We start from the raw sequence: 15,827 nt of genomic DNA on the forward strand, positions 1-15,827 counted from the left end.
ACTTCTCGCACTATTCTGTGTTTTATTACATTCAAATTCTCAATAACATTGTTGCCATGTTTGCTTTTTTTTCCTGTTGTCAGAGAATGAAAAGAATATGAAATGGTGACTGAAACATAGCTTATTAGGACTAAATTTTAATCAATCTGCTGCCTTGTGCTGCTAAAATCCTGATTTTATCAGTGTGAAGTCATCTGACAAACTCACCATCTATACATGTTAAAGTGAATGTTGTGTATTTTCATAGAATTTATCGCTGCAATCAAAGTCAGAGAGCACAAGAAGAAAAAGTTGATGCTGTACTGGTCTGTGCTTGTAAAATATCCACCATGTCCACTTGTTTCATATACTGACGAAACTTTTTTACTTTGCTAGAGGGTTTACAGAAACTTAGATTTTAACAAAAGGCAGACTTTCGTCCTCTGTTGCCAGTTTATCTCCACAATTTTGCACCTAATATGTAAACATTAGCTTTACATTTCCAGTTGTGCTGTACCATTTAATGACATACGGTTTGTCAAAATTCAAAAAAAAACTTGAATGAAACTGTAATTTAGCTTCCTTGGTGCAAAATGGATCTTTTAGACTATTCATTGAATCTGTAAAATAGTTGACAGATTAACTGATAGAAAAGCAGTAATATAGTGGAAGCCCTGCTCAGGGTAAAGGCGAGAGAAACAGTCCAAGTAGAAGTCGCTCTGGGGAGGAAATAATCGCAAACTGTGAGGGAGCTGCTCATTTTTTGTTGTGCAAATATGTTACATTGTGACGTACATAAGCAACAGGGATCCTCAAACAAGGTTCTTCAGGCAGTAATTTTAGTAAGAGGGACTAAATCTCTTAGGGTTTTGTGAGTTCAGAGACCTTCAAAATGCAAAAAAAATGATACACAAAGAACCAAAAACACATTATATGGGCTCTTTAAGTTGCTCATTACATGCTGACCACCACAGATTAACAGTGTAGTCGATGGCAGACATGCTAAACTCCATCGCATATAAGTTCAGACCTCGAGACACTTTAATCCTCTGCACCACAGACCTAGTAAGTAAACTAGACATTGAAGGAAAATCTACCATCAAACAATCTACACAAGTGATCACCTCCTTAAAATTCTGCTCAGAGCTGCTTTCAAACCACTTGGCGTGAGGATTTGTTCTCTAATGAATAGCAGAGGCCTGACAGAGGGAGATGGCTCAAACCATCCGGGCCAATCATGCTTGTTTTTTTTTGTTTTTTTACTCCCCGATTGTTCTGAGTTGCCGTGAACTCAGTCCTCTCCGCCACTCCCAATTCTATATTACCTATAGTTTGACTGAAGGGAAGGGGAGGAAACACACACACACACAAAAAAAACTCCAGCTACAGAAAAAGAACAGGAAAAACAAGGCAAAACACATCCACACCACAATATGACGACACAACCTCAAAGCACGAACAACAACACACTAAAAACAGTCTACCAAGGAAGTGAGGCCTACTTTGACAGGCTTTTTTTCAGACTTTCAGACGACGAGTGCATCAGTGAGTCTCTGCAAATGCAAACGTTGGCTCATACCTTTAAAATGTGATTTCATTCACCTGTTGCAATGCACCTTCCTGACACAGTGACCTCACATTTATGTGTCATTCAAAGAGACTGGTTATTCAGTTTGCAGAGCTCAGTAATTTATACTGTGGTGCAAGTCATGGTGACACAGTATGTCTGGTATGGACATGTCAAAACCTACGTATTGCACAATACCCTGAGCAGAATGATGGAAGCAGCCAGGTGTGAACAGAAAAGAAGCATTTGACAGGTGATTTAACTCTAATTTCTCTTTCAGGTGTCAAGAAACCGACATAAAATCATCTGCAGGGGTGATCTATTCAGTTCTGCTGCCTTTAAAATTGATTATTAGGGGTTTTCTGTTGCAAAGCATCAAGGACAGTGTGATATCCCGGCTTTAGACATGGCAAAGGGTGCTGAGAGACCTTTCACCGACATGATTTCTGCTTGCTATTTAACACAAGAGCAGTAGCTGAGCCGCTGCCTGGCCTACATCCCGGTGGCTTGAAGACAGATGTTGAGCTCTTCTTCTAGCTAATGCATATGTGGGGCAAAGCCAGAGCAACAAACAATTACATAACAATGACAGGATATCCAGGGATTAAATGAATACTGGCACGAATGCCAACGGGGGACAACTTGGCAAACTGGATGCTGGTTTCTGGTAAAAGGAGGTCAAATGTCAAGTTTGTGTGGAGACAAAGGGTGCAATCACAATATATAAAGGAAATGCATGGTTCTTGTTAGATTTTTTGTTCAGTGGAGGCAGGAAATATGGAAATGCATGCATGCATTTTGCACAGAATCGCAAAATAAACGCAGATTTATGTATCAGAAGGCACTTTGCTGCTTTAAAGCTGCAGGATTTTGTTCAGCTTGGTGAAAAGCAGCTCCATGCGCTGCAGTACACCCTTCATGGAGGCACAGTGGGGCATGCACAGGCAGATAGCCCCAATAAAGGCTCGGTCACCCAGTGAATGAACACTCCCTGCAGGTTATCTCCCAGCGATCTGAAGATCTGCTTACCGTGTCCGGTTCCGGAGAAAGATCAGTTTAATCAGGGGGTGTGTGAAATTCACCAGCCCGTTCTTGGAAATGCTGGTGACCCGCAGCCTGTGGTCCAGGATGTGCAAGTCCATATTCCTGGTTGGCTTTGCAGCGTCTCTCCACTCGTGTGTTTGTTCCTGCAGCGGAGAGAGAGACACAGCTAAAGAGAGAAAAACGCCTCCTTCAGCTGAGCGATCTCATTCAAGTGTTCAACGTAGGCCCCGCTGCGTTTACCGACGACCGACAGCTCAGCGTCCCGCTGCGATCGTCTCACAAGACGAAAAAAACATCCGACGCAATCCGATTCCAGCCCCGCTGAACTACTGTATATTCAAATAACAGGGACAGCCCCGACACGACACGCCCCCTCCCCTTAAAGCCGCAGCCTCCCTGTTGAATGGCTCCACATGGGAGGGACGTGGTCAAAGTAAAAAAAAAAAAAAAAAGCGAGAGCAGGTGACTTACGGTTCTTCTCAAAAATAAAAGCATGCAATCCAAATAAAAACTGCAAGTGGTCACTCCATCTCAAATCATCAGAAGTTTTTTTTTTTAAATAATAAACTATGTATGTTTAAACTGATATCTGTGTGATTTTAGATTAATATACAAAATACCAAAGTGTCACCCCGTGGTTCAGATCGCTTCACTAGCTTCCAGTTTCTGCCCGAATAAAATTCAATGATACCACCACCATAGATAGATCGATAGATAGACAGCTTTCCTGTTTTTAATTCTTGCCTTCTCCGGACCATCCTTGCTCTTCCTGTTTTCATCTTTCAAACACCTCTGACCGTGTGCACGGACGTGTTACGTCTCGGTGCGTCTGCAAAAAAAAGAAAAACAAAGGAAAAAAAAGAGCTGCCAGTGGAGGAGGCCCAGGAACAACGGCAGCAGCAGAATAATCAACCCAGAGCCATGACTGAACACCGGCCCTCGCGGCCCAAACATCAGCCCGGCCAACCGGGAATTGTCCCAGTCCTCCCGATTAGCCACCCCGGGCCTGGCCGAAAGATAATAAAGATATCAACCAACAGGGCTAATCGATATCTACACTCCTCTTCTCTGTGGTTCCCTGGTGGTGGAATGAGATACCAAACTGTTTGATCTGCAGAGTCCCTCTCAGACTTTATAAAAAGATTTCAAGAAAAGACTTGCAGCACCTGAGACTGTAAAAACTAAAACAAAAAAACAATAAATCTATTACACCGGCCTATCTGTAGACCAGGGGCGGATCCAGATTAATTTTAGTGTGTGTGTGTGTGTGTGGGGGGGGGGGGGGGGGGGGCACTTCTGTCCACACCACAGTTCTGTCACACCTCAACTTGTTCTATAGCACTTATCCAGGTTGTTTTTACCTTACTAGATCATTGCTTGTGTTGTATCTACTCCCAGATGTACGTCACTTTGGATAAAAGCATCTACTAAATGAGTGGAATTTTAGAAAAGCACCTTTCGCAACTGTTAAGAAAATGCCCATTAACCCACTTTCAGCACATATTTTCCACACATTGACATTTGAGGCTATGCGTGGATGATGATATCTCAGGAACTATCATAGATATAAGCCTCAAAATTGCAAACAACCTCATATTAACTTTATATTACTAGTGTATCTCAACAAACTGGAATATCATAAAAAAAAAGTTGTAATTTTGGTCGGACCAGAGACTGAGTCAAGCTTAGCATCTGCCATCTATCATTAACCTCACTAATACTTATGCAGTTAAGCAGAAAAAATCATATAGCCGTGTGTCAAAGTCTTGTAGATATTTTCCCCAGAAGCACCACATTATTGAACATAGCTGTAAAATTCAATACATAGTTTAGAATGTATGCCAAAACACCACCCCTGGAGCATAGTCCAAATCAGCACATGCAGACAAAGATAAAAGATTTGTTGAATGTTAATGTTTCACAGACAGGGTCACTTATATAATCATAACTGAAATTCTTCATCCTAAAATATCAATTGAAAATTTTCCATTGACCAACAGACTGTTGGTCAACTTTTATTTTGAAAATGCAGTCCACTTCATAGCAGAAGTCACAGTTGCTGCTGGCAGGCTCTTTACACATCCTACTGTAAATTTTAGTCAACAAAACAGATGAGGCAGTCTGACAACATTCATTTTATCAAACACCTGTTGTACACTCATTGTTGTGAAGCTCAGCATGATTTCATTCAGTGTGATTTACAAATAGTCCTAAAAATCTGGGTGGGGATTAACCCTTCATTATGAAAAACCATTGCAAATAAAATTCAATAAGTAATGATAAAAACAAAAAAAGCAGCAAACATACTGCACCTCATTCTGCTTAATCACAATGTAAAATCAGTCGGTGGCATGATAACCGCACAGCATGAGTCTGTATTTCATTAAGTTATTCTATTTTTCTTCGCATTTATGCTAAACTTCAGGAAATCTGCGTATTTCACTGCATCATTACAGTTCATGACTCACTGGCTGCTGTGCAAATACAAGGTCAGAAATCTTGTTTAGCACAGATCATCCTGCAGATTTAAAAAAAAAAAATCCAGAAACAGTAAGAACAGCTCGGTCAGTGAGTTGCAGTCACTGAGCTGCTTGCAGTTCCAGCCCGCCCTCTCACTGTAAAGGTGAGCTCTTGGTGGGAATCATTATTCTAGACTCCATATTCCTGATCAAAGGCACTGAAAAAAGACAGAAGAGAGAAAGAAACATGTTACAAACTCAGCTTTGTTAAAACAACATATACAGAGTGGAAATGAACACTTTAAACCACTGCAGAATTCTTAAATCACAGTTTTACCCTATTCTGATATATCTGAGACATACACTATATTGCCAAAAGTATTCGCTCACCTGCCTTGACTGGCATATGAACATAAGTGACATCCCATTTCTAATCCATAGGGTTCAATATGACATCGGTTCACCCTTTGCAGCTATAACAGCTTCAACTCTTCTGGAAAGGCTGTCCACAAGGTTTAGGAGTGTGTTTATATGAATTTTTGACCATTCTTCCAGTAGCGCATTTGTGAAGTCACACACTGATGTTGGACCAGAAGGCCTGGCTCTCAGTCTTCACTCTAATTCATCCCAAAGGTGTTCTATCGGGTTGAGGTCAGGACTCTGTGCAGGCCAGTCAAGTTCATCCACACCAGACTCTGTCATCCATGTCTTTCTGGACCTTTTGTGCACAGTCATGTTGGAAGAGGAAGGGGCCAGCTCCAAACTGTTCCCACAAAGCTGGGAGCATGGAATTGTCCAAAATGTCTTGGTATGCTGAAGCATTCAGAGTTCCTTTCACTGGAACTAAGGGGCAAAGCCCAGCTCCTGGAAAAACAAGCCCACACCATAATCATAATCCCCCCTCCACCAAACTTTACACTTGGCACAATGCAGTTCAGCAGGTATCATTTTCCTGGCAACCACCAAACCCAGACTGGTCCATCAGACTGCCAGATGGAGAAGTGTGACTGGTCACTCCAGAGAAGGCGTCTCCACTGCTCTAGAGTCCAGTGGCAGCGTGCTTTACACCACTGCATCCCACGCTTTGCGTTGCACTTGGTGATGTATGGCTTGGATCAGCTGCTCGGCCATGGAAACCCATTCCATGAAGCTCTCTGCTGAAGCACTGTTCTTGAGCTAATCTGAAGGCCACATGAAGTTTGAAGGTCTGTAGCGATTGACTCTGAAGAAAGTTGGCGACTTCTTCACACTATACGCCTCAGCATCCGCTGACCCTGCGCCATCAGTTTACGTGGCCGACCACTTGGTGGCTGAGCTGCTGTCGTTCCCACACACTTCCACTTTCTTATAACACAGCTGACAGTCGACTGTGGAATATTTAGGAGCGAGGAAATGTCACGACTGGATTTGTTGCACAGGTGGCATCCTATCACGGTTCCATGCTGGAATTCACTGAGCTCCTGAGAGGGAGCCATTCTTTCACAAATGTATGTAAAAGCAGTTTGCATGCCCAGGTGCTTGATTCGATACACCTGTGGCCATGGAAGTGATTGGAACACCTGATTCTGATTATCTGGATGGATGAGTGAATACTTTTGGCAATATAGTGTATGTCAGACTGAAATTAATTGAAGCATTTCCTGTTTTCAATAAGCTTAACATGTTTTACAACCTCTGATAAATTAGTTATACATTGTTGAAACATTTCTGGTTATAGTTGTGTTTTTTGCAGAACAAAAACTTTTTGCAATTTAAATAAAGAAAAGCCTGCAAGACAATTGATCGACGGGGGATGAATTATCTGTCCATCATCTTAAAAAAACAACTAAGTTCTTGTTATGCTTACCTGCTCTCTGCTGCTGTTGCTTCTACAAACTGCTCTCGCTCAACTTATTAATTTTGCTGTCTTCACTTCTTAAGAGTTCACCTACAGGTTCTGTTCCCTACAACCCCTGAAGGAAATATGAATTAATCTGTCCCTACGCTCTCAGATTTGCTTTATTTCACAAGAGCAATAAACTTCATGTTTAAATGTACAAGTTGCTGTCCATTATGACCACAAAAACATGAATGCTGTAGTTTGTGCTAGAAACATTTAGGCAGAAATACACTCAAAATCTAAATATTTTCATAAATAAATACACCTAATAACACAGATTCTCAACTTAAGAGACTAATTTGGCCTGAAAAGCAGGAGATTCGTGATAAACTATCACCTCTTGCACTACCACAAAAAATATTGTACTGCACATTGCAAAGTTGCGTATAAAAGTAATTTAATGAGACATAAAGTAGCTTTGGCTCAGTGGCAGATTTTTTTATTGGGAATATTTGTGAGGGCAGAGCTCTGCTGTCTTACCTGTATAAAACACATTTGCATCCCAACCCTCCTTCAGCCAGGCAGAGTTTCTGGTCTCCTCTCGGGACTGGAGGCTTTCATAGGCTATAAAACACACACACACACACACAGTAATTTATGTGAGTCTAATAAAATATTCTGCTTAACTGTGGTTTCAAAAATAACCTAACGGATTTGGTTAATCCAAGTAAGAACGACAAAAGATGATGTGATTTAAACCCCTTTTTTGTTTACTATTGTACCTGTTTTCCTACTTGTTACGGTTATATTTAATATTTGTGATTAAATTCAGACATCTACATTTTAACAGGTAGAGCTGGTCACAAGTCAAACTTTATTATGTATATATTTGGAGTGGGTGCATCTTTTATGACACTAAAGCCACTTATTCTGTCCTTCTTGTTTCGCATACAGTCCAGACAACAAGTATTTGGCCAGTTACACACTTTTTCAGTTTTCTCGGCTCTGTGTTTGTGCACTTTCAATTTGAAATACAACTGACCTTATAATGAAGTCCCTGCTTCAAACATTACATTTTTTTGTGAAAGAATAACTTTTTAAAACACAATGCACACATGGCAAGAGGTCAAAAGCTAATTGACATTTAGTTAATAAATGTTTCTTGGCCAGCTGTGTGTTATTTCAATGTTAACTGCAGCACAAATGAGCTCACACATGGCTCAGAGCTGATTAAAAATGGCCATTTTGATTATTTGGTTAATAAGTGCAAGGGTTTTTTAATACACAGGGGAATTTTTGAAGGTTTTAACCTGCCCTACAGGAAAACCACCACCAAAATGGCAAGAGATGAGAATAGAAACAGCATTTCAATGTTTTTAATCTATTTTGTTGATTCGGGTTTCATTTATTGAAGCGTAAAATGCAGTTTTGTTGACCAAATGACCAGAAACAACAGGAAAACACAGAGTTTCCTGTCAAGTAAGGTAACACAGACTCACTGAATTTACTGTACCCAGACCGATCGTGTTTACTGTTGTGGGCAAGTCACACCTCAAAGGCCAATTCTGAGTCAGGAAAAACTCTGAGTAGACTCAGTATGTTGTCTGTCAATATAAGGAAATACAGAAGCGAACATGCAAATAAGGAGGAAAATAATGAGGCTAAAATATATATATAAAATATTGGTCTGCCAAAATCAGTATCTGGGTTTGTTTTATGAAAGGAGGTGCACACAGGATGGTTAAAAAACAACAGAGAGCATGCTGGCCTGAGGAACACAAACCGTCAATATCACTGGGAAAAGTTTGGGGACAGAAAGGTTATATTCAACATTCCAAAAGTAACTTCAAAAAAAAAATCAGCAATGAGCATTTCCTATTTCACTGACTTAAGCATTGCACAAATATTGACCAAACTGTCAAAAATTATTCCGTTTTTAAGAAGGTTTTCCCTCACATCGTGACTTTATTGACTCCAGATTTTTCCTTGTCGGCGCCACCAAAAACCTACCCAGGAATTAGCCCGACTCTTAAACCCTTTGACCCGGGTAAGCCTCAGAAACCAAAAGCCACATCGCAGCTCGTAAAAACACACAAAAGCAAACCGGTAGAGACGTGGCACGAAGTTTTAAGGACTGGAAAAACAAACTTTAAAAGTTATGGAGAAAAGAACATGTTCGGAAAAAAAAGGAAAAGCCCTTGACTCGGAGCTCCACCTCCTCTGTCAAATGTGGTGGTGTTTTTTTCATGGCTTGGGCATGTTTTTCTACCAGTGGAGCTGTCACACTGGAATTTATAGATGATTTTACTGAAGCAAAACTCGACGGATGACATTTCATCATTCAGCAGAACAACAACCATAATCCAGCATCAGCAGCCAAAGAGCATTTCAGACTGGCAGTGGCCAATGTGTTCTACTTGTTCACCTCCCAAAACCCATAACAACACCTTTTATTTCTGTACACTGCGTATGTATTACTCACCCCACAAGTGATGAACAACATACAGATCACCAATCTGTGAGAAGAATCCGCCTACTGCCTCGTTGTTTTCCTGTCTGTACTTGATTGCCCTGGCCCTGGTGAAAACATGTTATTTTTTAGGACCTCTGGAACACCTCTAATGCTCAGCGCTCACAGGCTGCTGATATGATTGAGATAATAAACAAATTAAATTTTCCTTACCAGTGGTTGCCCCATTCAATCATAGTTCCTGGCTGCAACACATGTGGTAGAAGATTAACATGACTTAAAAGTAAAAAATAACACCACATAGCTCCATCATACTTAAGCTATTTCAAATACACTCCACACAAACTAAACAGCAAAAGCGCTATTTATGTATTATTTATAGCTTGTTTATTTTAAACAGAGCAGGGAACTCTCTGTCACATGAGCTCACATGCAGGCAACACTTGAGCACTGGTTCCACACAGATTATTACTCCTCAGTTCAATTAGTCAGTTAAAATTAGGGTTAATTAAACTTAGTAGGGCAAAATAGTAGAATTATAGTCGAAGTCAGAAGTGAAAATAGTATGATAATTCCAGATACAATAAGACAATTATTTGGTTGTAACGTGCACTGCAGTGACTTTTTTTACTGAAACTGTAGTCCATCAATGGCAGATTCTGACAACAAGCGATGAGGGAAGAATTGCATTATTTGTTGAAGACATACGGCAGCTTAAAAGATACGCAAATTTTTGGTTATGTAACAACATTACTTTACATGTACTGCCAAACTGGCAGGGATAAGTTTGGAGCATTACAGCAACAGGCTCCAATAATTGTGTTTTGTTTAAAAGCAAACAACTTTTTGTGCCAATTTTATGAATACTGCATGTCCTAAATGTTCAGTATAGAGTAGGATTCCCATGCTTAAGCTGTTGTGCAATACAAAATGCTATATAACATATGCAATGTTGCAAATAAGATCTTTTTAATTTAAGTATTTGGTGCACAGCAAAGTGAAAGGACAGCTAAAGGATGTGTTGAGTCTCTTTAAAGTTCAATAGAATTTTTGAGTACTGTTGAAATACACACGCCATGCAATATAAATACATAAAATATATGTGTTTACCTTCAGGGAATAGCTGCGCATTTCATAGATGTTTGGCCCTTGTCTTGGCAGTGGTTCATTCCAGAAACTGAACTCCAGGAGAAGCTGGTTTCGCCTGGAAATCAACATTTTTGCCCTTTCTTTCCGAAACTCTAAATACTCCTAAAAAGAGATTAAAAATCATTTAAAATATGCATATGACAAGCTATATTATATGTTCCCCTCAAGCTGCTTGAGTGCGAACTAACAAAAATCTTTCTGCATTGAATGTCCTACTCTACAGATTCTTTTTCATGAGTAGAAGACAAAAAAACAAGCACATTAACATTTGAAAAAGGGCTCATTTTAATGTCATTTGCTGTGTTTATACCTTTTCTGTCGCAAAATAAACTATTGTACAAATTGCTCAGGGGTGTGCAAGGTTTTAACTGTATGTGACAAAGAAAAAGACTGAGAAACAGCTTGCAGCAAACCTTGTTAGTTTTCAACTTGTGCAGGCATTCAGTCAAAGCCGGGTATCCTCCTGTGTATCGCCACAGATGCACTGCAAAAAACGAACAGCAGGTGTCACTGCAGCACTGCAAAACAACCGATGCCACCCACACAACCAAGAACTACTGAATACATCACCCTGTAGTCACTTTTTTTGTTGTCACTGAATGCTCTTAATGTATACTATACACTGTAAATTATCATATGTAGAAGGGGAGGTGTTGGTGGTGAGTCACTGTGCGTGCCCACAGGTTTCTGTGATGCTCTGCCAAAGAATTAACAGTCAAACTGCAGTCACTCACAATGAACAGTTATGATCGAGCATTTATGAGGCTGTAAAACACATAAATCACTCCAATCCTCTGTACGCAGCAATCATGATCAATCAAAGGTGAGACTCTTTGTTCTGTGATATTGTTTATTCACTGCTTGCTTACCTGCTTGATCCTGTTCTCCATACCAGGTATTCCAGCTTCCTACCACCTCACATGGGTAGTCTTTGTCCCGATGGAGCCTGTTTTGGACCTCAGCCCTAAAGCACAAATAAAAAAATGAATGCAAACACACACACAGTTTTTGTAAAAGGTGCACGCAGTTACGATATACTGTCACTTCACTATAATAACCAACTAGAGGGCACTTGGGCAGCAAAAAGGATAAAAATAAAAGTCCATCATAAAAAAAATCCATCCAGCTTGGCATTATACTCAAAGATATAACTCCTATTGAGTCAGTAGTTTGCTCAATTAACCTTGTAATTCTAAAATACCATTCCATTGTTAATGGGAGAAACACTAAACTTCTATCATTGTGAAAATCTAATTTGCTGGTCCTCGTCTCAGAGAATATCTACCTTCATCTGCCCATCAGATTATTATAGAATGTTCTGTCGATGTAGGTTTTCAAAGAATGTGCAATTGAAGAAAAAAAAGCCCAAAAAAACAACTTAATAAGAGGAGGTAATGTAGGGAATGTCTCCACTTACTCTAGACTGTTGTATGCTTCCAGACACTCTGGTTTGACGTTGTGGACTAAAAAAAAAAAAAAAAATTAGAAGAAAGAGAGCCAGACTTATCAGAAATAGGTGGTTTTTAAAAAAATACAAGCAACAATCAAATTTTTCAACAAAGTAATTTCACACTCCGATTCAGAAAAGATTTTACATACAAAACTGATTCGCTTGCAATAGGTTATAGGCTACGGCTGATAGAGTGTTCAAATTGAAATCCCTACATGGTGTGATGTACGCCACACAAAAGATCAAAGCCCGGTGAGAATGAGAGATTTCTCTTCCAGAGACAGACACAGTTATCATGACAGACTCAATAGAAAGCCAGGCAAATTGTTCTGATGTAAAAAATAAAAAATAAAAAAGACTTTACATCGCTGATACATCATGCTGTTGTAGAATAACTTGTTGCTGCCTGTATGTTGTGTGTGAATGTCTAATAATAAATAACTTTGTACAGTGAAGTTCTGTGTTTGCCTCTCATGCTACTTTCAGTTTTCTAAGGTCACTCAGTGTGGAGTGAATTGAATTAACATGATTTATTTAGCTGTTTTCTGCAGCACAAAAATGGATGAAAGTCTGTTGAGGCACAAAACAGAATCGACTTCATTATAATATGATGTAAGTGAATTACATTCACTTATGTTTGGCCTTCTGCAACTCTGCACTTAAAGTTCAGTCTTCGCTTGTGTGTAAATAAAAAGCTGTTGGCCTACACTGAATTTTGTACAGGTTGCTGGTCTCCTTCTTTGACAGCAGGTTGGAGTGAGCATCTTTCCTGGCGTCGACTTTGTGCACAAATAAGGACCGGAACCAGCCTTTGTTGCTGCTCTCTGAAAACCTCCTACACACAAACAAGATAAAAGAAAGTTTCACAAAGGCTCAAAGAGAAAACATAAACCGCAGAAGTCATCGGTATAAAAAAGAAAAACTTTAAAAGGAATAAGGGGATGTACGTGACATATGGACTAAAAGATGGTCATGTGCATATGCGTACTGTAGCAAGTGAGTTGAATACTGCATCTTGTGCCTTCACTTCAAAACTTACTTTCACCAAGTTAGGGGTAAATAATAAAAGAATATCATTCCATTTAATTGCAACAATCCAAAAGGCTAAAATCTAAATTTGAACATTAATAACTGTCTCTGATAATCGCAGAGCAGAAACTGGAATGGGTCATGTGCTTCTGCTGTAGTTTTAGGAACCATGCCAATGAAAATAAACTAAGTATAATAGTGCCATATGAGCAAACAGAGAGTATTTCAACCTGTTAATACTACAACCTTAATGTTTATGGCTGAAAATTGCAGAAAAAAAATGTTACATATAGTTTTTTTAAGATTATGACAGTAAAACCATAATAATGAAAAATCCAACCTTATATATGTACATAAAAACTATAAATCTGAAGCAAAACTAACTAATAAAATCTGTTAACAAAACCAGGAGGAAAAACATCGGCTGTATGAAACCAGGGTATTCATATCCAGTGTTAAACAGAGCTCCCACTCTCAACTAGACATTAAATTCAAGGACTTTCATGGCTTTTTACAAACTCATGATTTTTAAACCTTTTTAAAGCTGCTTCAATGGCACATTAACCTCAATTTCTGGATTTTTTTTCCCACAGGATGTGGAGTGTCAGTCACAGGCAGCCTAGCTGTTGTATCCCCACATGGATTAGGCAGCTATACTGTGCAAATGTCAGTGAAATTTAGCACTTTCACAGCCATCTGTTAACTCAAACACTTTCTCAGGCTCCGTTTTTCTACTCTAAAGTCCCAAAACTTTCAAGGTCAGTGGGACATCTCTTTTAATAACCTCATGGGCCAATAGCTTTAATTGGGAGCTATAATTAAAAACGAATTTCCCATGGCACCCTCACAAAAATAGCTACAAGCCAAAAAAAAATCTTGCTTTTAAACAGCTAGAGCCAGATGCAGAGGAAATGCACACAGAATTGGAAGCACAAACAAACTTATCTTGGAGTATTATTTTTCAAGGAGTGTAGCTTCACAGGACAAAGTTCAGAGGTCCTGCAAATGATTAAAGCTGGTCTGGAAAACTGCCTCGTTTTATGTATTACTAGAACAAAATACTAATGCATGGACATGCTGAATATTCTAGCTAATTTACTTCATAAAGAGTTACCCCTGAGTGAAAAAAATAAAACATATGGAGTCACACAATTAACACACAGCATTATTCTTATGCTGACAATTTAATGATGGTTAAATAGTGATATAAGGTAATATTAGCTAACGTGTAGCAAACAGCAAAGTGTCACATTTTAGTTTAGGAGGTAAATTAAGCTAAATTTAATTTAATATAGCACTCAGCATGCTCATTTTTGTCAGGTTTAGGCAAACAAACCCCAACATTTGTTGTTGACAGCACGTTACTCAACTCAACGGTCACTAACTGCTAAGCTAAGCTAGCAGTTGATTAAAGAAACAGAAGTTTGTTTACCTGCTAGCTTGATTCAGGTTGACAGAGAACCTGTAGAACTTTTGTCCGTTAATCCGCACAGAACTAGTCCCCGCCATGTTCCTCTGTACAGTAAAAACGTCCTGTGACAGGTAAACACGCTCTGCGGGTTAATGTTTACCTGCCTGTCTGGGAGGTATTGACGGCTAATCATGTCGACTCTGCTCGGTCATCCCGCCGGAGGTTTAAATAGACACGTCAAGACGCAGGACACACTGATCAATATGCGCACAATCGATCAGACCTGATTAATTGAGTGACCGTATAAAAAAGTTTCCAATAAAAAACAAATAAAATAATTATTAAGATTCTTATTATATTATATTATATTATATTATATTATTAGGCATTTTACAGTAACTTCACAATATTTATTTCAGATTTTACTTAAATTTCATGTGAAAAAGTTCATTATCATGTGCAACATTGGTTTATTTTCTTCAGCAACATTGTTAGTATTCCATTTTTATTCAGCTTACAAATTTTTACAAAATACTTTCCAACTACAATTGCCGTAAGGGCAAATTATTTGAGACGTTGGGTTATTTATGAGAAGAAAGAAAGGAGAAGAATAGAGAAAAGGGTGAGAAGTACAACACAAATACAACGCAAATGTAATTTTTTTCTAATTTTTCTCTTTTACTTGATGACTATTAGTCTTTGTATTCTGTCGGGTTGGTGGGTTGCCTGCGTCTTAACATGCTGCTGTAACAAAGTAATTTCCTGTATTACTAGTATAGTATTATTCTTTTTAAAAAAAAAAAAAAAGCTATACATTTCTCTGTGAAATTCAGATTTTTTTTGAATAATCAGACATCTCTTGTTTTTACACATTCTTTTAATGAAAGATGAGGGAAAGATTAAAACCCAGCCAATATCTAATTTTATTTACTGCAAATCTATCTATCTATCTATCTATCTATCTATCTATCTATCTATCTATCTATCTATCTATCTATCTATCTATCTATCTATCTATCTTTTTTATTTTCCATTATTAACTTCTTAAAACATGACTAAAGTAAATGGTTAGGTACTTTCCACCTCTACATTTAAAGATTACTAATAGGCCGAACTAAGTCCAAAAATGTAAGATTTATGTAAGCTTCATATCTAAAGCTTTTTTTATAAGTCAATTGAACTAAATTGACCAGGCTGGAGGTCATTTTTGGGTATGTGTAAGAGGTAAACTAACATTACATCCAAATGACACCTTGCTGTATCTAACACAGTTTGAATTGTCCTGCAGCAGCAAACAGGTCTCTTATCTAATAGTGGACCGTTCTTTCAAAGCTGCTTTTTCTATTAGACTAGTCATGCAGTACTTAAATCCTTTTGTGCAACCCACTTTCACTTCTTTTCATACACAATGCAGCGCTCTCTGATCCTCTCCATCACTCTGCCCACTGAT

The 15,827-nt window shown here is 38.8% G+C and overlaps 2 protein-coding genes across 2 annotated transcripts in view; both read right to left on the minus strand.

Moving 5' to 3' along the window:
* The window catches only part of castor1 (cytosolic arginine sensor for mTORC1 subunit 1), a 29,246-nt gene extending 26,274 nt beyond the window's left edge, over positions 1-2,972 (minus strand). Inside the window, exon 1 of the mRNA XM_022213113.2 lies at positions 2,576-2,972. Within this exon, the coding sequence (XP_022068805.1) occupies positions 2,576-2,688 (113 nt within the window). The 5' untranslated portion in view covers positions 2,689-2,972. The remainder of the gene's footprint in view (positions 1-2,575) is intronic.
* Positions 2,973-4,570: 1,598 nt separating this feature from the next.
* On the minus strand, positions 4,571-14,587 carry nipsnap1 (nipsnap homolog 1 (C. elegans)). Its single transcript, XM_022213125.2, has 10 exons — positions 14,399-14,587; positions 12,645-12,772; positions 11,905-11,950; positions 11,357-11,451; positions 10,901-10,971; positions 10,449-10,589; positions 9,552-9,583; positions 9,351-9,445; positions 7,409-7,492; positions 4,571-5,267 (listed from the first exon to the last, which is right to left on the minus strand). Exons 1-10 carry the CDS (start codon positions 14,473-14,475, stop codon positions 5,203-5,205), a joined length of 834 nt encoding a protein of 277 aa, XP_022068817.1. The 5' UTR covers positions 14,476-14,587; the 3' UTR covers positions 4,571-5,202.
* Between the last annotated feature and the right edge of the window lie 1,240 nt (positions 14,588-15,827).

Source organism: Acanthochromis polyacanthus, chromosome 7 (assembly GCF_021347895.1).
Source record: "Acanthochromis polyacanthus isolate Apoly-LR-REF ecotype Palm Island chromosome 7, KAUST_Apoly_ChrSc, whole genome shotgun sequence".
Lineage (NCBI taxonomy): Eukaryota > Metazoa > Chordata > Actinopteri > Pomacentridae > Acanthochromis > Acanthochromis polyacanthus.

Excerpts from the sequence above, each read along its gene's own strand:
- nipsnap1 (XM_022213125.2), bottom strand. The coding sequence starts at position 14,475 with ATGGCGGGGACTAGTTCTGTGCGGATTAACGGACAAAAGTTCTACAGG. Across the intron at positions 10,972-11,356 it reads TGGAGAACAGGATCAAGCAG|TGCATCTGTGGCGATACACA; the intron begins GTAAGCAAGCAG and ends CGTTTTTTGCAG. Across the intron at positions 10,590-10,900 it reads ACAAGTTGAAAACTAACAAG|GAGTATTTAGAGTTTCGGAA; the intron begins GTTTGCTGCAAG and ends ATCTCTTTTTAG.